This window comes from Pollachius pollachius, assembly GCF_949987615.1.
Source record: "Pollachius pollachius genome assembly, chromosome: 20".
NCBI classification, from domain to species: Eukaryota; Metazoa; Chordata; class Actinopteri; order Gadiformes; family Gadidae; genus Pollachius; species Pollachius pollachius.
In genome coordinates, this window is record NC_136953.1 from 1,289,419 (window position 1) to 1,310,845 (window position 21,427).

Below are 21,427 nucleotides of genomic sequence, written 5' to 3' on the forward strand. Positions count from 1 at the left end.
CCAACATACATCTCTGTCTTTGTGCTTGTGCTTCTTCTTTTTCTTTGACTTCTTGTGCGTGTGCAAGGAGGAGCTCTGGAGGACGGAAGGACGAGGACAGAGGAAGAGAGGACAGAGGACAGACGACAGAGCACAGAGAAAGAGAGGAACCAATGAACGGGATGGGATTGGTTGGAGTGGCATGGTGGATTGAGGAGAGGCTCTGCTAGGAGAGAAACAAGCTGTTGAATCCAGCAGTGTTAATAAGTAATGGGTTTCATGCTAGCCCGGCCACATTCCTTAACGTGTCGCTTCCTTCACTCAGATCACCAAGCAAACTCAAAGACAACACACAGGCCACCTGCACACACTGCCCTATTTGTTTTATTCTTCATTCCTGTTTTTAGGGTGCTGTCCTTTGCTCTCTCTCTCTCTTGAAAAAGGTATTAGATTAATGCAGTTCTTCCTTGTTTAATCCTACATCACATGAATTATAACCATGTTTGGCGTGGAGCTGGGAGGTAATGTAGTCTGGACTGCATGAACGTTAAAAGCCTTGATTCAGGGTCCAATCACAGATAAGGCCAAGGTAACGAGACAGGGCCAACCAGGAACATTTAGAATTATTTAGATAGGACCTGGAAAATATTACCTCAACATTAACACCAAAACAACTAGATCCACATCCTTCTAAAATATAACCGTCTTTCCAAGCGCCAAAAGCATACATAATGGTAATACACGTTTTTTTACACCGTTTTTTCCAAAAAGGTTTATCCTCCACATGACTATTAGTTAGATTAGAAGGCACCCGCATATGACTTGTTATGTGCAATCCACAACAGAACCACCAAAGAGGGGCAGGCTGACGAGACAACCTCCTGCAGGAACCATGCAGGAGGATCTTCAGATGACCCCAAACCTCCAGCGTGGTGTGGAAGAGGCCAAAGACAAAGACACAAACACTTTGCACACAAAGCTTTCAAATGCCCTCCGACTGAAGTCGGATGGCATTTTTCAGACTTCTTTCGAGAGGCGCCTGCATAAAACCGGAGGTTGGGGTGGTATATAGCTTTTCCAAAAGTGGGAGGGTTTGTTGTGGTGGCTAGGATAGCGCCCTGCATTGATATTTACTTTAAAGATAAAAAAAAGTGCTCCATTAGTCCTAGCGGAACATGCTTCCACAAGCAATGCCCACAACCTCTGGGCACCTCTGGATGTTCGGTCGACGGGGTGAGAGAGGACCTCTGGGTGTTCGGTCAACGGGGTGACCGGTCAACAATTGTTAATCCCACACCGCCTAACCCCTCCGCAACACGCTTCAATGGCGTCCACCTCAGACGAGAGAACCATGAGAGCATCAGGATAACCATAACGTCTTCGGCGTCATTGTGTTGAGGAAATGGAGGACGTGTGGACGTGGAGGGTGCGTCTGTTTTACTCCACTGAGTAGACTGAAGGAAGTGTGGTGTGGAGGGTGAGGGTGCGTTTGTTTTACTCCACTGACCCTGACGCTGCTCATGCTCCCCACAGACATCCGTTCATCTTCATCTGAAAGCTGGGAGAGGGGGAGAGAGAGGGAGAGAGAGGGGGAGAGAGAGGGGGAGAGAGAAGGGGAGAGAGAGGGGGAGAGAGAAGGATGGTTAGGACTCAAACCTGGAAGCAAGGTAACATACGGAGTAAATAACTCCCTCGCAGTAGAAAGCACCCATGTCGCCCTGTCATACAAAAGTTACATCATAACACATAATTATTAGGAATATATTATAAGAACCATATGACTGTTTTTCAATTTCTTCGCGAGTTCTTCTGACGTTTTAGGTGTCCAAGCGCAGCCCTTACAATTGTTTCAAATGGACATTTTCCATTATGCAAACTATTGCTACGAACTGTTTTTGCAGATTTTAAAATAATGATTTAAGCTTTGTGAAGGACCAAGAGCAAACACAATTAATCCACACTTCGTCCCTCTTAATGTGTCCCGTTATTTCAGTAAAATTAATTCACTAACTAATTCAAGTCAATTCATGAAGGCCAACATTACAGTGCTCAGGCACACCCTGTAGCCTCACACCACTGAGCGCTCACCATGAGATGGAGAGGGGAGGGAGAGAGAGATACAGAGAGCGGGAGAGAGACAGCGAGAGCAACAGCACATGAGCGAGAGAGAGAGAGAGAGAGCGAGAGCTACAAACCGTGGTGGTCCTTGACGGGCGTGAGTAGCGCTCACTGTCCTCCTGGAGGGTAGAAGAAGAGCAACAGGATGAAGAGGGGAGGCAAGAGAGGTGAAAGATCAAAGGTCAAGCAGGAAGGGGAACCATTGAGACTGGGAGGATGCAAATGGCTGATTGATGTTCAGGGAGGCTGGTGCCATTCCTCAGCCTACAGCATCCAAAAGTTGGTCAGCGATTCTATTCAGCAACACTATTTTGATATCTTCAAAGAAACACGGTATACAGCAGTTCCTCAAACACGCAAACAAACATGCAGCACATCCCCGGTGAGTGCACCAGTCGAACCCGGAACAGACACGCAGCACACTCAATTGAATTTCAGATGTCAGAGGGCAAGCATGGTAATCTCAGGGGAGAAATGTACACCTGGCGGTGGGTATGGAGAAATTCTTTGTCTCCACAGCCAGAGTGGAGTCCAGACTCTTATCTAAGCAGCTATTTCAGTTCTACTGGAGTGGTGTCTGGCATCCATCAACACTTAAAACTCAGGTACTTCAGTCTTAGCTTTCAAACAACACTTGATTAGTCAGGTCACAAAAGGTTAAATCAGAAATCCCATGCTTATTATAACGTTAGTAACAAGATGACCATACCCATTCACTATGAGTTAATTCAGCACACGACAGATAAAACCAGGGACATAAATCCATGCAGGCAAACAAAACAGGGCAAATGGTTGTGGAAATGAAAAGGACGGCCCCAAACAGACACTTTAATAAGTGGCTTATCGCTAGCGGTTGAGCTTTTATAGGCCACAAGCCTCTAACGGTTCCAAATACCTAGGCTCCAGATACAAAAAATGGCCTCAGAAAAAACATCATGCCTGTAATCATGGTGCTACCGGAAATTAGGATGTACCATGCCGGGTAAACTACTGTACCATCCATTGTTCAATGTTTCCCCACTTGGTGTCTCCTCGGTCTTCTGATTTGGTATCCAGCCCATAATATTTCTGAATCAGGCAAACAGAACAACATCAATACTATGGAGCATGAGGATGAAAAAGTTAAATGATCTGCACCCTGGCCTGAAAGCTGCGAGTTGCTCTTAAAGTGTCACTGATTGGATGAGGCATCTGGTGCTGAGTGAAGAAGTGGTAAGGCTAGATGAGATGTTTCAACTCCTCCCAGACTGCTCCACGCTGGAGAGGGATGCCTTCACCTGCTCCTTTAGTGCAGTGTATGTCAACGCACTAAATGACGTGTTTCAACATTTGTGTCAATTTAACACGTTTTTATGCCTGCTCTTGACCCATATTTGACCATGAATAGACAGGAGATGAAAGGAGGATTGAGGAGGATGGAGGAGGAGAGGTAGGAGGAGACCTACCTTCTGGACCTGAAAGATCTACACACCAACACAGGAGAGGAAGAGGAGAGAGGCCAGGACGGGATGTATCAACCAAACAGAGGGAAAGAACAAAAACAGAGCCTTCATGTAAACAGCTGGAAACAGTGGAATGTGAAAAGCAGCAAGACAAGATGACAGTAGAAGATTATGTGAATACTCAAACAGACAAACGGAGAGGAGCAGGAGCAGTAAAGGTTTCGGAAAGCACCTTGGGCCCCATAGGAACCAGTGAAAGCACCTTGGGCCCCACAGGAGCCAGTGAAAGCACCTTGGGCCCATTAGGAACCAGTGAAAGCACCTTGGGCCCCACAGGAGCCAGTGAAAGCACCTTGGGCCCATTAGGAACCAGTGAAAGCACCTTGGGCCCCATAGGAGCCAGTGAAAGCACCTTGGGCCCCATAGGAGCCAGTGCCTGGGGCATAGTCATGTCACACTGGATGGGCGCGGTGGGCAGTCAATAAAAACGACCACTCTGGAAGACCATTTACAAATAACTGTCACCCATTTGCAAAATGAAAATAGCAAACATTTGACAGCACACGAGATTAGGGGCTTTTCCTACCCTTTAACGGGTTAAACCCCAGGACACCTGAGTGCTACCTGAGGTCCGGACTCGGAGAGTAGCGGCGTTAGTTTCGGCTCAGTGGAGCGGAGACTTTAGCAACGTGGGTTGACGAGGTAACAAAGGTTGTTCAATGCCATGTCCTTCTGTCAGGTTGGCGATGGCGGCCGGTTGCCAGCGGCAGCAGGTTTGTCCCTTATTCCCGTTTCCATGATGACTAACCACCTGAGGACCCGTGAGAAGCTCGGGTTGAAAAAACTCAATTTGCGGAGATAATTTTCCTGTGCATAAACAAATCCAAACCACACTGGTCACAGCAATGACTTCTTCTAAAGAATGTCATCGTTAAGCATTCAGACAAGACCCAACCACCACATAAGAAACATCAAATGATATACAACATCTAAATCAGAACGGATCTGAACATATACACAAATACAGGGATAAAGATAGATTAATCCCTCAGCAGGCATGGTATAATTAATTGTCCAGCAGCTGTCTGTGTTAATCAGTGGAGTCAGCTTAGCCTCCAGATCTTTCATGGGGGAGGGGGGGTTGATCAGCAGATCATTATTGATAGATAAAGCGCTTCTGCCTTGAGGCTCGCCACGGACCAGGCCCGAAAATCCTCCCCGTGTCCGTTCCAATGCCTCCGTATTAATAGTGATCAGCCAGCATTTATAGTCACAGTAATGACCTCCGTGTTCTCATCCACATTTAACCGCCCTCCCCCAATTCCCCTGACCCATGCACCATTCTCATCCAGTTTTGCAGCTTTGGCAAGTCCAGCCTCCATAAATCTGTTTTCAGTCGACCTCTTTGTTCCAAGAGAAGATGACATATTTTCACTGGTGAGCCAGTGGACGGCCGGTTCTATTTCTAGAAGTCCACAGCCCTCTCCCCTGGTGGATTGTTTTACTGCTGGCCTCCACAGAAGGGCTTTTGCCCCGCCAACAAAACATTGATGTAAATTAGTCTAGAAGAGTCGGGGTGCTTTGAAACAGTCGACTCTAGCATTCTTTTCATTTATAAATTAGGAAGGACAATAAACAGTGAGAACATATACGTTTGAATAACTGATGCAAATGTTTACTGCAGTCAGTGTTAAATCTAGCAGCATAAACATAAAAAGTCAATGCAATTCTATGCAATATATTTTAATGGCATTACGTTCTGCCCCTCTCTTGCTCATCATGTACCGGCCATGTATTTAATGATCTGTTAATAAGGCCCCGTGTATCTCAGAGCCTCACCAGAAGAACTATTCATAGTCCTCCCCGATGCAATGCTGGCTTCAAACTCCCTATGTCTAACGGGCGGCACCCGCAAACATCTGCCTACTCTTCAGCATGTTCCATCTGTGCTCGTTATGAATCAACTCAATGCTACAACTGAGAGCGCTTTTCTAACCAGTGGCCACTCAAAGCGCTGTACAATACTGCCCAACATTCACCTATTCATAAGGAACCTCCACAAACAGACGGTGGGGTCAACCGTGCAAGGCGCCAGCCGGCTCTTCAGGAGCAGTAAGAGGGAGGCGTCAGAGACACCGCCACACTAGCAGTCCCAGTCTGCTCTCCTCAGCCTCGCTGTGTGTCTAGTCAGCCAATTAGCGAGTACCTTTAGCGCTAACAGCCAGCACGGCTAAAGCCCTGCAGGTCACCGGGACCTCGCCGATCACACCAGTTACACAACCTGCTTACTGGTAGCACCGGGCCCTCGCTGGTCACACCAGTTACACAACCTGCTTACTGGTAGCACCGGGACCACTCACCCTGCTGGCCCTCGGCGCGGGGGTCCGGCCCCCCAGAGCTGCGCGGACCCCCCTCCCGGCGAGCCGTCGGCCCGCCATGCTGACCGCCCTCAGGGGGTCGGCCCGCTGCTCGTTCCGGGGAGTGGGCTCCCAGGGGCCGTGGGGGGGCCGGGTCAACAGCCTCTCGTGCAGCCACGAGGGTCTCCCCACGGAGGGCCGCATCGGCCCCGGGCGCCGTGCTCCGGAGGCTCCTCGGGGGGGGGGGCGGCTGCCGGCGGTTTGCGTCGCTACAAAGCTATTGGCCGAGTTGCCGTTTACATCCAGTGGTCCGCGCGCTCATCCAGGAGTGGAACTGGGCGACGCCGTCCGGGAGGGCAGGAACCCATCGCTACACGCCAACAACAACACTGCTAGGACGGTGCGCTGTAGCCTCCTGCCGGGCTAACCTAAGCTACTTTGGAACTTGGCTAAAGGTTTTAAAGTAGTGTGCACGCGTGCGCTCACACAGACCCTTTTTCCAGACCGGGCTTAGTGCTGAACGCTAATCTGGTAAGTATGGCCTGTGTGTGTGTGTGTGTGTGTGTGTGTCTGTGTTTGTTTGTGTGTGTGTGTCCCCTTCAAGATAGGAGATCTCCCTGGAGCTTTTTAGGCACATTCTGAACAGCAGATGGATTATGGTCACAATGCACAATGACATCATCATTAAAAGGACCCCTGTCCAAAAAGGACTTAACGTAATGACACAGAGTGGTGTTTGATGAGCACTCTGCTCTCTTATTGTGGTGTGAAGCACTGCTGTAATGACCACTGGAAGGGGCTTCACTAGAAGGGGCTTCACTGGCTGTTTTGCAGGACGGCCCCGTCCTGTGTTAAAACAACTGGCATGCTTAAACTCTCGAGGGCGAACGCTATAGCACCAACCTGAGACGCCACACTCTTGTAAACTTGTAAATCAACTCCATTTAAACACATCATCGGCTAATATCAACAGGGTTCAACTATTAATATTTGGATACTCTGATATTGTTGAATGTTTAGAGCTTTAAGTCATTTTGTATCTACAGGTATACTTTGGAAAGACGTTCCTCTGTGATCAACGGTTTACTGTTCATGATCAAGTGAACTCAGGGCTCTGTCCGGTACTTCAGTGTGTGTGAGGGTTCTGTGTACCTCCTTCTGTTGTCGCTCGAGCTCCTTCATGCGGATCTCTCTGGCCTCTGCCCTGGCTGCTCTCTTAGCTGCTAGCCGAGCCTCAGCCTGCGGGGGGGAGAAGGGGAAAGAGAGACAGGTCACTTCAGTACTTCAGTGGAATTAGATCAACTGTTAACATTTCGTCTTCTTAATGCATGCATTTACATTTAGTGGATTTTGCTGACGCTTTTATCCAAAGCGACTTTCAACCATTCATTAATTCACACATTGAAGACAGACTCAACCACGCAGGGCGACAGCCAGCAGTCTGGCTCAGGGACACCTCGACGCTCAGCTAGGAGGAGCCCGGGATTGAACTAGCATCCTTCAGGTTACCAGTCACCCGGTCTTCCTCCTGAGCTACTTCCGCCCTCCCCCCACTCCACTCCAATAGCATGACTGAGCTCAGGTGCATCACTTCATGCACTCTGGAAGGTGTGGGACACACCGACGACCAGGCCAGTGATCACCGGCTGATGGTGGAGTGTTAGGATGGACCGATGTAGATAAATGGATATTTCTCTAGGTTATTTGCCCAGGCCCCCCTCAGCAGAGGGCAAAGGGACCTCTCAGACGGCCTCATATGTGTCCATAATCGCTTCCTTCCTGTCTGCGGGGCTCTGAGGCCGATACATCACTGTTATGGGACATGACCGCTCAATGGGCACGGCCCATGTGTTACATAGGGAACACAAACACACCCACACACTATATATTATTATCTAGTTTGATCTGGCTCTCAAATAAACCAGGAAGATCGAAATGAAAAGGTGAAAGATTCAAGAGCACAACAGACTTTAGGTTCACACTCTAATTAAACCACCCATGTATCTACATTCATGCCACGACCAAGATCTTCAGAGGAGCTTCCATGGCCTGTAAAGCCTGTTATCTTCTAACTCTTTAAACTCTGTCATCGTTCCCTCAAACATTGTGCCCACGGGAGCACAGGCTTCTTGAGGACACCCTGATTCTCAGCGTTTTCAAAGCTTCCTAAACTACTTTACATCCCTTCCCTGTGTTCTCCTGGGCTGCTGGCTGTTCCAGAAGTTCATTTGAGTTTCATCTCTTAAAAAGGACGAATTAAACACTATTGTGCAGTCAGGAAACAACGTGACGACCCAAAAAGCCTTGTCACCCGAGGAAGGAGCGAAGGTGTAATGAAGCCGAAGAGAGCCGGCCTGAAGAGGCCTGGAGTAGATCTGAGTAAACACGGCTAGCTATAAATTAGCATAAACATTGTTCAACTGTCAGTGAGGAGTCTGAAAACTGAAAAATAACCCAAACTCTTGAACGGCTATTATTGCTAAATAAGATATATTGTTAAATCTTACCATAAAAAATATTAGGATCGCTTCGCTTAGATTTGTGCCATGGGTCAAATGGCACAAATCTAAGCCAATCAGGAACAAGCAACATGCCCTTGAAGAATAGTAATAAAGTCAGCATACACTAAGACTAAGAAAATTAAGATCCATGCCTCTCATAAAAAGCATATTACTTAACAAATATTTAAATGTAAGTAGAGAGCAGGGAGGCTGTTATTTTCCCCATAAGTCACTTGGGAAAAGCATGACATCATACTCTGAACTACTGAAATAAAATGAAGAAAATGAGTAGTAGATTTTGTGCTGTGTTTATGCAGATTAAACTTTAAACCCAGAGTCTCTCTTCATGGACATCTTACATTGAGCCCATGGGTTATTGTACAACACATATAACTCATTCACCAGATAATCAATACCTTTCCAAACACTTTATATCACCAACCATGTGTGGTAAGCGGTGGGCTCTTCATTTTTAAAAATAAGACGAATATGGCAGTCATGCAATATCATCTGTCCTTTTGTGGGAGGGAATAATTCAACTGCAAAGGACTGAAAAAAATATGACATAAACAAGGCTTTCTGCAAAAAGTATTTTTTGAAGAGATTACATGAAAAGTAAATGCCAGTAGACTCCATATTTCCAAGTCAAATGCATCTATTGGTCATGGTACCACTTGATTTATTGTAATTAAAGAGATTATGCAAGTTTGAAAAGAAAGTGGAAAGAAGTTGACAGAAAAAGATATGTATATATACACTTGGAAAAGAGGTTTGATATAGTCCAATTTAAAACCACATTGTACAATTGAAGTTCAGCTAGAGATTTAAATATGTGCCAATGTGTTGGACTGGTATTTAATGTATTCAAGGAAGTGTCTTCCCCATAATGTTTTGAAGCGGAGATGTCTGCCGTGTCATTTAAAATGGTTATCATAATTATTTATTTATTCTTTCTCTGCGTCCAAACTTCAGCATCTGTCATGTTGTAGGTACCTGGCCTCAGCTGCCTTCTGGAAAACCCCTAATGGCTTCTCAGAAGATCATTTGCTTATTAACCGTTGAATGTGTTTTTCACCCAAAGCATTCCCTTATGACTCATCCAAAACCAGTAAACCGTTAAACTTTAAATCAATGATTTGAAGATTTCGAGTGTTTTGGACATTGATTTGAAAGTAAGGGCCATATCATCAAGTCAGAATGCAGACTCATCCCCACAAACCAAAACAGAGGGCACTTTTACACCCCCCTCCTTCCCAGAAAACGATCTGCCAGAGGACTGTTGACATTATATACGAGAGTGCTGAAATATAGGCTACTTGATACACAGTACACGCACATATTATGTATAGCAGCCAATCATTTTTGCTTTACTCGGCTGGCACAAGTAGAGTAGGGTGGAGTTTGTCAGTTGGGAGCGATTCTGCACACCATGTGCCAAATACTCGGACAATAACAGGAAAGTACTGAACTTTGGAGTTATTGGTATTTATACAGCACTTTACTGATTAATACCTCACATTCAATTCAGTTGGGAACCACAGGTAAACTATTTAAGATCCAAAATTTCCAGGAGCATCGGGGTGTTGAGTAAAGTCAGATTAGTTAGCGTTACTACTGTACAAAGCTCGTAATAACCTACATCCTCCTAACATACAAACCATGTTTAGAGAAAGAGTAGAAAAGAAAGAATGTCTTCAAATTTAAAAAAGGGTTCAAAGACATGCAACTAGATAAGTACATACATTGAGTAGTAGCACTCTATGAGAATGTTGATAATGGTGATGATGATGAAGATGATCATCGTTATTCTCATTATGGGTATCATCATTATTTGGATATTATCCATCTTATGGTAGAAATGTATTGGATATAAGTATTGCCCCTTTTGGGTATAAGTAGGCTTGTATGTATGCATATATGTAGGCAAGTGTATGCAGGTGTATATGCAGACACACTGTATGACATTAGTTTGTTCTCTTAAAAATGTGAGATGGGGGGCTTGGTATAAGCTGAAGCCCCCAACCTTTGGTTACGATCATTAAAAATGCATTCATTCATTCACTGGTTCATCCATCTGCGGAGAGCTCAACCAGGCAAAGCAACAACCCCTTACAAGCTTCTTTTGTGAATAGGTACATCGGTACTCTGCGAGCAGGGAGGAGCAGGGATAGAGCCAGCAGACCGGCACCAGATGAGTGCGCCACTGCCTCTGAATAGAGCCCTGAATCAATATCCTGCATCAATATTCTACAAGTGATGGTTTGCATCACGCAAGTTAAACCTGTTTCTCTCTCCTAGATACCACACATCATACATGCGTCACGCGCGATACGTCAAAACCACAAGATCCATGCAGTGTGACGCGAGAGCACAGTAAAGCAGTACCTTCTTGCAGTGGTCAAAGTACACCATAATGTCGTTGACCGTCAGCATGTGGAATCCAGTCTCCTCTAACCTGGCGTCCATGGTGCACCTGTATGCCACGCTACCTGACTGCACCACACAAGCACCACACCTAAACTGGGCCAAATGAACACATTCACCACTCTTTTTTCTCTCCCCTCCCTTCTCTACAGCTATTTATAATGCCCTATATAGGCTGGGGGGGGTCAATCATAGCTCTGCTAATTCAGAAATGATTCATTAGCTTGCTGATCCTCACAGGAAACAGGTCAGTTGTCCCACGTTTGGAAGAGACCCTGGAGTCACCTTAGCTGTTGATTGAAGGTTGGACCCAGAGGAGAATAGCTGCACATCATTTTTCTACCATGTGCACCTTGAGGTCATGTTATGTCTTTTCTATCTGCGTTTATGTGTGTGTGTTTGCACGCAATTATTATGGCCTTAATAACTCATAAGGAATCATAATAACAAAACAATTTGGTAAACCTCTTCATATCGTTAGCAATGGATTACGATACAATTACCATTGTAGTTATCAGTGAAAGTCATCAAGCTACAATGCTAAACTGTTAAATTCAATGGTGTAGAACATTGTATGCCGTTTCCTTCCTAAAGAGAGACTGTTGACTCATGACTTCATGAACTATGTACAATGCAATGCAGTGTTTCATGCACTATGTAATGATATAATGTACTCTGAACAATGTACCATGATACACAGCAGCTGGGACGCCCGGCTGCTGCCCCAACCCACCCCACGCTTCCTGTTGGACACAGGAAATGCACGAGCGGAAGTGAGCATCAGAAGTACAGCTAGCGCGCTGCGGTCTCCCCTTCCCACGCCCTGAGTGGCAGTTAGTGGTGCTGATACAGCAGACTACTTTAACGACCAGCGAGCGCTGACAGATCTCAAAAGAATAACATGGGGACAGAAATAACAATTCTTCTGTTGGGAGAAAGAGAAAGGAGGGCGTATTCTGAATAAATAGAAGAAGAGAAAAACGTTCCTGAACAATCAAACGTTGATTGAGGACTGAATGCAACACTAAGGCCTTGCCCTTTTTTGAAACACACACAAAAAAAATTGTAATTGTGTAATTTCCGATGCAAGGGTGTAGCTGCAAGAAATCTTTAAATGACCAACACCAAGGGGACATGACCGACACAACAGAGTTTAAAAAAGGACATTGAAAAGAATGACTTGAAAAGAAGCCATTTTTTAAGAAATGCCAACAAATAAGCAAGAGCAAGATCACTAAAAGAGTAATTATTCAAAGTTACTTTCAAGTCATTTCTTATATTGAAATATTCTGTTCATAACCCTTTATGAGCCAAATGCCGGCTGCAGCATGACCCAAAATAATAAATATAAATCATAATTTAAAAGCTAAAGCTCTGGTGATGATTGCAAAAATATATTTTGCGTGTATCCTGACACAGCCGCATGCTTTGAGCTTTACAGTGAAACAATATCTGTTACATTAATCATTCAAAGTGTGACAACATTGTTGCACTGTTACTTTGTAGAAGAGGATGCAGATAAAGCTGACAGGAAATGCACATTGGTCCCGTAGGGTGTTGCCCCCGCTCTCCAGCCCAGCCCAGTAAACGTTGGTGTCCATACATTCTTAAACAGTGTGTGGCGGTATGAATAGCAAAATCCCAAGCCCATACAATGAAGTCAACCGTCGCACCATGCCTCCTGTTATTTATGCTTTGAGAAAAGAATGCCCCTCTCGCTGGCCGTCCTGCTTTATCAGCTCTGGTCGTTCCGAGGAGGAGATTGTCATTGGCACTTATATGACTCAGAAGACCACTTCTACTTTTGGTAAAGTCGTTTTCACAACTGATGCAAACTTAACCCAGGTTATATCAACTCCAGACTATCCTATACCATAGTCCAGACCACCTTTGAGTATACCCAGTCTTCCCACTCAAACAAACTGGACTGGGTCAAGTGTAATGGGATCCGGGCCTGTGTACCTGATGGGGAAAACTACGAAGAAGAGGACAGATTATATTGTTGTCCTTTGAATGACCCTTTCTTTGGGGTCTGTAGAGGAAACGCACATTTTCAGGAATGAAATGAGTAATTATCAGTTCACTACTCCGGTATTCAGTCTAGATGATCAGACCTTAATCCGTGAAGGTCATTTTATAACATTTGCAGACTATGTGAAATTGCTGGTCTTCCACAACAGCTGCTGTGTGAAGAGGATATTTTTGTGGCTCCCTGTTGAATGCTAGGAGGCCAACTGCCACCTCACCAATAACCTCCACTTTCCTCCAACACAACCACAAACGCTAGCGGCAGCTCAGAACATTTCAGAGCCTCGGGGACAAGCAGATGGGAAGGCCATTTGAGGCAAGGAGGAGGAAAATAAATGTTGTCCTTCAGGCTTTTTCTAAAAATAGACATCAAGAGAGGAAACTGGGTTTTGGATGCAAGACCACACCATGAAACCTGGAATGCTACATGGCAACTTGGAGTGACACGTTATTCCAGAACGTTCCACAGCCTCAATGGCTTCTACCAGGTCTTTAGAGCAATCTACAAACCAAAGCACTCATAAAACCACCTGCTGGTGGCAGTAGGTAAATGCAGTTCTGTGAGAAACACTTTCTATGGACCAGAACCATGACATTCCCCATCCGTAGTCTTTTGTTTATTTTAGATTTGTAGAGAGTAGATTTGTTGCAGGTTCTTAGTAGCAGCAACAGATGTTGCAAGTTGAAACTACATTCAACTGAAGCATGATGGGGCAATAAGTCAGAGGAAGTTACATAACCATGATTCAGTGAACACATAAAACAGATCTCAAGGATTTCATCTTAATGTTGGTGTTGATTTTGTTCTTGCCACTTTCACAAAGGATCCAGGTTTAGGTATGTTTTATAGTAGATGGTTTGTCCTCCTTGGTATTTTGTTTATCACCCGGCTTCTCAAGCAGTAACATAACTGTTTTGTACGGTCAGGTCCAGGGCAGAAAGCAGTATCCTAGTTAATATACAGTAAGCCTCAATGCAACCAATCGTGAATGGAGTTGAATAGTTTGGTACATAGAGCCCAAGATTCAAACCCTCTTACTACACATGCCAGGGAGACTGTCCTGTATGAAGATGAAGGCAGGAAGTGATCAATTCTACATTGTTTATTACTAACTCTCTTTATATCACAAATCTTAAATGTAGGGTTAGGGTTATTATTTGACCCATTAATTTTCTGAATGGTATCTAAATTCCCAGTGGTCAGTGCCATTGCATGATACAAATGAATGCATACCAAGTCCAGATGGCAACATTTTACACATTGATTTAACATTACTTTGAGAATGACCGTATGGAGATCATCTTGAAAAGTTGGGGATTCTTTTTATTTAAATCAGCACAACAAAACAACGTCAGATAAGGCGGAAAATTGAGATGAAAAGACTAGTAGAGAGTAGTGCTTATATGGGCAATAGACCAACTCTGCTTTAGATAAAGAGGAAGAACATTTACACTTTGACCCCTGGACTTGTGAAAGGATCGCAGCAGCCCTGCCGTGTGTGTGTGAGTGTGTGTGCTCGTGTTGAGGAAGAGGTAACTAAATGGTGTTCCAGCACTGGCCCACTGATGAAAGCATTTGTTCTGAATGTTACACACTGGGTGTCGGGGTTGCCCTCGCCCCACACAATCGAAATATGGAGAAAGTGGAGAGCTTCAAGACTGCCAATTTAAATGACAAAAGGTAGTGAAGTGAAGATTGTGGATTCAAAGAGTAGAAAATGTGGTGAATGAGGGTAAATCAACTAACGCAACTATAACACAAACAATAACAAACAATGGTTTGAATTCAGAACAACCTAATTTTATTCTAATAACTATTTCCGTTAAGAACTTTGTTTGCGTAGTACAAGTGAAAAGGACAAGTGACCGACGGCATACAAAACAGTACTTGTACTCCAAGTTCCACTTAGAGGATAACAAAATGACTAAACTACCAATGAGAAGTAAGGTATTCTGATGGAGGTAGGGATAAATCTTGATATGTAATGCTGTGTTATGAACGGGAGTGACCTGTTCCCATGTCTGGAGGGAAGGCGGTGGTAATGGGGATGGTAATGGTAAAGTGTTGTGTGTTGTGTCCGAAGCTTTGTGCGATCCTTCAACCATTGTCCGTCTGCTGTGAATGCTTCCAAGTGATTCTTGGTCCATTGGTTTTACTGCTCATGCAGGTGAACTTCTTGGGGGGAAACCACTTCATGGAACCAAACCAGGTGGTTATGATGGGTGCAATGATTGACTCATTGGTACTCACAGAACGCCACTGGTGGACCTGGAGTTTCCACAGGAAGACGCATGCATTTGAGGAGATTGTTTCACGCTTGAAGGTTGATGGTGGTTAATAGTGGTCCCCAGATAGTTATATGCCTCCACTTTCTCGACGTTATGGCTATTGACCTCCAGGGGTGGGAGGGTGGGAGGTCAATGACCAGCTCCTTGGTGTTGGAGGCGTTGAGGTCCTCTGAGAATCAGTGAGAGTCGGTCTCTGCTTGGAGCCGACCCTCGTGTAGGCGGTGTCCAGGGTGACGGTGTTGTCTGGGTGTTTGATGCAGGTCATCTCTTGGTCTTGCTCCGGCAGTGCTCCGTGTAGAGGGTGGAGAGCACGGTGAGAGGGCTGATCCTTTTGGTGCTCCATTGGGGGGTTGTAAACCATCTAAGTGAAGAGGTCTCCTACCTCTTACACTGATGTCACTGTTCAGCTAATAGGTTATGGTTTATGCTCCTAGGCCGGTCAAACCACACAAACCCTACATGGAGGTATATATTATGTTTTTTGTCAAATGGGCTTATCACTACTGCAAAAAGCAATGTGACCCTCGCCTGAACATTGAGATTGCATCACACAAAAGTTTATTTTTCTCTTTAACCACTTCCCCCTTTCATTCCAATGGCATTGAGAATATGTTGCAGTAAACTGCAAAATAAAAATCGAGTTAGTGCCTACCAAGCCAAAATCATAACAAACAACCGTTTAGCTTTGTTTACTTTCTTTATATCCTGTTAAGCACTGGCAAACCAGAGGTATTTTTTTTTCTCCCTGGCTATCTTGACTTTGGGACAAGCCTTGGCTTGTGGAGGACAGCTGTACAATTGATAAACAGTTTGAGCGTCTGCTGCACCTCCTGTAAGTACCCTCTTTAGTAGCAGGTGCAAGGTTTATATTGGCCTATGATGTGACCGTTTACATGTGCTAGATAGGTATACAGGGACATGCGGTACCAGTTGTATGGTAGTCTTATACAAGGACATGCGGTCCCAGTAGTATGGTAGCCGTATACAGGGACATGCGGTACCAGTAGTATGGTAGTGGTATGAAGGGACATGCGGTACCAGTAGTATGGTAGTCGTATACAGGGACATGCGGTACCAGAAGTATGGTAGCCGTATACAGGGACATGCGGTACCAGTAGTTTGGTAGCCGTATACAAGGACATGCGGTCCCAGTAGTATGGTAGTCGTATACAGAGACATGCGGTACCAGTAGTATGGTAGCCGTATACAAGGACATGCGGTCCCAGTAGTATGGTAGCCGTATACAGGGACATGCGGTACCAGTAGTATGGTAGTGGTATGAAGGGACATGCGGTACCAGTAGTATGGTAGCCGTATACAGGGACATGCGGTACCAGTAGTATGGTAGTGGTATGAAGGGACATGCGGTACCAGTACTATGGTAGTCGTATACAGGGACATGCGGTACCAGTAGTACCGTAGAAGGTGTACAGGGACATGTGGTACCAGTAGTATGGTAGTCGTATACAGGGACATGCGGTACCAGTAGTATGGTAGCCGTATACAGGGACATGCGGTTCCAGTAGTATGGTAGTCGTATACAGGGACATGCGGTACCAGTAGTACCGTAGAAGGTGTACAGGGACATGTGGTACCAGTAGTATGTTAGAAGGTATACAGGGGGATTTTTAAGCAGTATAGGGTACTTGCGGTCACCAGTTGTATTAGTAATGGGTCATAGGTCGTATGAAGTGGTAACAATGTGCATAAATGTTCCCTTGTATCCAGGGCATATGAAGATACATGTATCAATCACACAGGAGCACCATTCTTTCCTTGTACATTCATGGACATTTACTTTTGCTATTCCTAGTCTTTTGGTCCTCCCTCCCTGCGACCCAAAGCCCTCCTAAACAGGGGCCAACAAACAGGAAGCGGCTCCGATAGCGATCTGCCAGCCCCTGTGATGATGTCACTATGAGGAAGCCAGCACAGAGACTCCACTTCCTTTTAAGGAGGCGGGTCGGTTCCAGTGAGGGTGGGGGGGATAAATAAATGAATGAGGAAATGTTTGGCATGTTTATGTTTAGTAGAGACCAGCAGGGGAGTAATCAGTGTGCGCTGGACAGAATCAACTCTGCGTCAACCTCCTCTTATTAAGATCGCCACTTGAATTGCTTGATTTACAAACACTGAGAAAAATCGATTTCTAAGTGTGACCTTAGCGATCTTGATGAGACTGCACTGCGTGATGTGGGATATCATTGCATCGGGTTAGGAGAGCCGTCCCACTGAGCGCATGTCCTATCACTCAGGACGAGGGCCAGCTGTTGGCCCGCTTTTGTCCCCAGAGTAATCCTACATTAACTGATTGTCAACATCATCCCTGTGCTCCTGATTGCCTACCTGGAAACCTAATCCCCCATTTGTATCATCATCTCGACCTCATTCAGAACACAAACAGTGTTGGCAAGAGAACTTGGATAGCTACACCAAACCTCTCCAGGACCCTCCATATGGCAATCACATCTGTGCCCACCTCTTTCTCTTATGCTGCTTTCGGGCTACATGGAGAACCGCAAGTTAACAATTGGTGGTTAAAAGTGTAATTTACAAACACTACAGTTGAAAATAAAATTCAAACAAATAAGGGAGCTGTTAAATAGCAGGCTTCTATATTTTGTTCCCAAAATCAACACGGAAGTAAATGGAGATAATGACCCTACACTCTGAAGCCTTTTTGGTGGTTATATATTAAACCGTTGCTGATCTGGGAAAAGTTATGTGCTTACTTTATCTACGGGAAGGAAAACTCTTTATCTCTGACCACTGGGAACCGTAACGAGCGAGCAATGATTGTGAACATGAATGCCCTTGATTCTTGGAACAAACTAGAATAAATAAAGGTTCAAAAGTTATGAAACTAAAATACAAATCTGTCAATTGAAAGACTTTGTAAAGTGGGTAAAAGATAGCTTAAATAGGTATGCTGTTCAATAGAACTCTTCGTATGACTATTAAGTTAATACATTGGTAAACTCAAATTTTTACTTTAAGTAAATCGGAGCGACTCTAGCTCAAGCGACAAGTAACAGCGGGAATCAAACTCTAAAAAACGTATCTGCCATTGAACATGTTGATGAAATGTAAAATGTGTTACACAACCTACAGACACGATCGGTGGACTAATTTAAAACCTTTGTAAAGACGTCTTATTATATAGCTCACTTCTGATGTATATTCCTAAATCTATGACAAATATTTTGAAGACACAAACCAAGCCGCTATGGAGCTGTCCTTTCTGTTTGTATTGAATAGGATAAAGTGATCTCATTCTCCAGCATAGTTGGGTGCCATGTTTTTTTTGGTACTTCATGACGGTGAGGCAGTGGTCAGGACAGACGCCGACAGACATCTTTCCACCTCTTTGTCAACAATCCTCCCCGGTGTGTGTGGTCGCCGCGTTGGGTGACGGACGCACTAGTGAGTCTGTTCTATAACAGTTGTAGAAACGCGTACATTACCGCACTGACGGCCTCAGAAACCAAACACACTGGAGAAACACCTTGTACCTCGTGCCACAAAGTGGACCCCAAAGTGGACCCCCAGAGTGGACTCCCAAATTGGACCCCCAAAGTGGACCCCCAAAGTGGACCCCCACAAAGGATTGAAGTCCCCATGCGGTACATATAGGACTAGGCTGCGCACCACACTGTGATCCCTTTGTGAGATCACCAAGAAAAGACTCATATCCATGCTGTCTGAATAGTAGGAACAACATCTCTATAGGCAACATCTAAACATCCAACCATCTGTCTCCCCGCCCCCACACACACACACACACACACACACACACACCTCCCGGTCGTATACACCGCTGCACTCAGATCAGGGGGCAGGAACAGCTGATCTTTCAGGACAGACTATTTTTAAAACTCTTGTTGCAGAAAGGGCCAGCTCATCAGGGAAGGAATACCATCCTGTCAGGCCAGTATGACTGAGGGAGGGTCCGACCCCACCGGCGCCTCTTAAAGGCACACGCCTCCTCCACTGCCTCGCCTAGCACCGACGCTACCACCGCTACCCTACAGCCAGCCAGTCAGAGGGGCACTGCCAGTTTCATCCAGAAGAACACATAACATAGGGAAGGTTGGGTTGCTTGGTGACACCAACGTATGGATAGCTAGCATTCCATCTAATGTCTGCGTCTTTGGCTGCACTTCCCCAGAGACACAGTGAGCATGTGAACGGCAGCCACTACTAGTGACAGTATGCCCACTGGGTGTGATAAGAGACCATGGTGGGAGAAGCAGACAGCCAACTCATCGACCAAGACATTCCGGAAAACCACAAACAGACGTATGACTGTTCAAAGAGGATTATGATGGGGCTCGCATGTTGCACACTGTCATCACCACAGGGGGAAAAAGGAAGTAAGTCCTTCCCCTATTGTCACTTCCTCCCTGCCGTCTTAATACAGAGCATCATGCACTGCGTGTGTGTGTGCTTTTTTGACAGTAGCACACAATGAAGCCAGATAATTGTGTAAACTAATCGAATTAAACAATAACTTCGAAAAAGTAGCAGTGACATCAAAATGCAGCTGTATTCTACCGCTCAGGAGACTATACTTATTCTGTCCTTCTATCCCCATAACATCAATTTACCACTGAACGCTCATGACAATGACTGGGAGGTCTTGGTAGTTGAATTAAAACACGCTCAGGTTTAGGTTTAGGTGGCCGTGACCGAGGCTCGCCAGTCATGACTCGACTCTGCTGGCACCTGTTGAACACAAGCGCCTGTGGCTGCATGTCGCTACACACACACACACACACACACACACACACACACACACACACACACACACACACACACACACACACAGCGCTTGGAAAAAGTAACACAACACATAGCCTAGGGTCAAACAACATACATAGAAAAGTAACAAACACAAAGAGTAGCTCACCTCTCTGGCTATGAGGTTGAGGGCGTCATCCTCCGCCGTCGTCCTCTCCTTGTTCGGGTTTCTCTTCCTCCCTGCGCCCTGGGTCCCCATAGTTTCTCACAGAGTACACCGATTCTCCCGAAGCCGTGACGGTCACAAAACTAAGGCGGGTGAAGATTTGGATCCAGACGGATGGAAGAAGACGGCAGCTCCCCAGTTACGCCTCGGCTACCCTGTCAGACTACCGACAGTAGCACCGGGAGCCGGAGGAGACGTGCTGAACGCATGTTTCACTGGGGTACATCCGTTTCATGGCTCCTTCCTGTGTTTCTCAACTCGACACTCACACAAGTTTGTGTCAGACCCCAGCGGCCAACAAGGGCAGCATGGGTACAGGAAACACGTTCCGCCGATGTTAATGTCAGTCCGTCTCTGTGATATAGCGCCCGGGTGTTAAGGTGATCACTGAAGTTGTCTCTGGTTAGTCTGGAAGTCGCTCTACACCCGGTCAGTCGGTGTGAGATCCGAGGAAGCCTTGAGCCTCGTGGAGGTCTGAGGCAGCCTGGAGCCACGTGGAGGTCGCTCTACACCCGGTCAGTCGGTATGAGGTCTGAGGCAGCCTGGAGCCCCGTGGAGGTCGCTCTACACCCGGTCGGTCGGTGTGAGGTCTGAGGCAGCCTGGAGTCAGACTGGTGGAGGTCTGAGGCAGCCTTGAGCCAAGACTCGTGGAAGTCTGATGCAGCCTGGAGCCAGACTAATGGAGGTCTGAGGCAGCCTGGAGCCCAGACTCGTGGAGGTCGCTCTACCCGTTCAGGGGTTCAGTTTCCAAGCTGCCACCACTCTCCGGGTCTATCTCAGTCTCTCACCCTCTCCACCCTTTCACACTCTCCGGTCTATTTTTACCCCTCATGACCAGTGACCAGAGCTCTAAAACGGGGGTCTTCCATCTTAAAGGCACACGGTAGTCTGTGGCGAAAGGAACTGTCACAATAACGTAGGGGGTTATTACTTTGGAGTATATCTAAGATGTTATATTGTATTCATTTAGTATTAGGCTACTTTGTGATACTTCATCGAAACTTGGTTTACGTTCAGAAGAAATTGGTACAACTCAAAACACTACATCATATCACATATCATCATATTCGAGAAAAAAGTTCATAGATTAATACACATACATTTGTGTTGGGGTAATAATAAAAGCCACGCTGAGGGATGGGCAACATTGAGGTAGATGGGTCACTTTAATTACCGCTGCATGTAGACATACTCGGCTACTACCACTAATAGTGTTTGCCTGGTAACAGTGCAATGTCGCCCCCATGTGGCTATAAGGTGTCTGTAAAGTATTTAATAACTTGTAATAAAAGATGTCCACACATGGGCTCCACGTTAAAGGTC

General features: G+C 45.7%; 1 protein-coding gene across 4 annotated transcripts in view; it reads right to left on the bottom strand.

Moving 5' to 3' along the window:
- lrrfip1a (leucine rich repeat (in FLII) interacting protein 1a) overlaps nt 1–20,878 on the bottom strand; it is a 40,766-nt gene extending 19,888 nt beyond the window's left edge. For all 4 annotated transcript variants that reach the window (XR_013812707.1, XM_079758057.1, XM_079758055.1 and 1 more), the window contains exons 1-3: nt 20,048–20,878; nt 7,049–7,135; nt 1,487–1,537 (exon numbers count right to left, since the gene is read on the bottom strand). Coding sequence is in view for 3 of the 4 variants with exons in the window: in XM_079758057.1 (XP_079614183.1) it covers nt 1,487–1,537; nt 7,049–7,135; nt 20,048–20,137 (228 nt within the window). In the remaining variant the exon portion in view is untranslated. The remainder of the gene's footprint in view (nt 1–1,486; nt 1,538–7,048; nt 7,136–20,047) is intronic.
- Between the last annotated feature and the right edge of the window lie 549 nt (nt 20,879–21,427).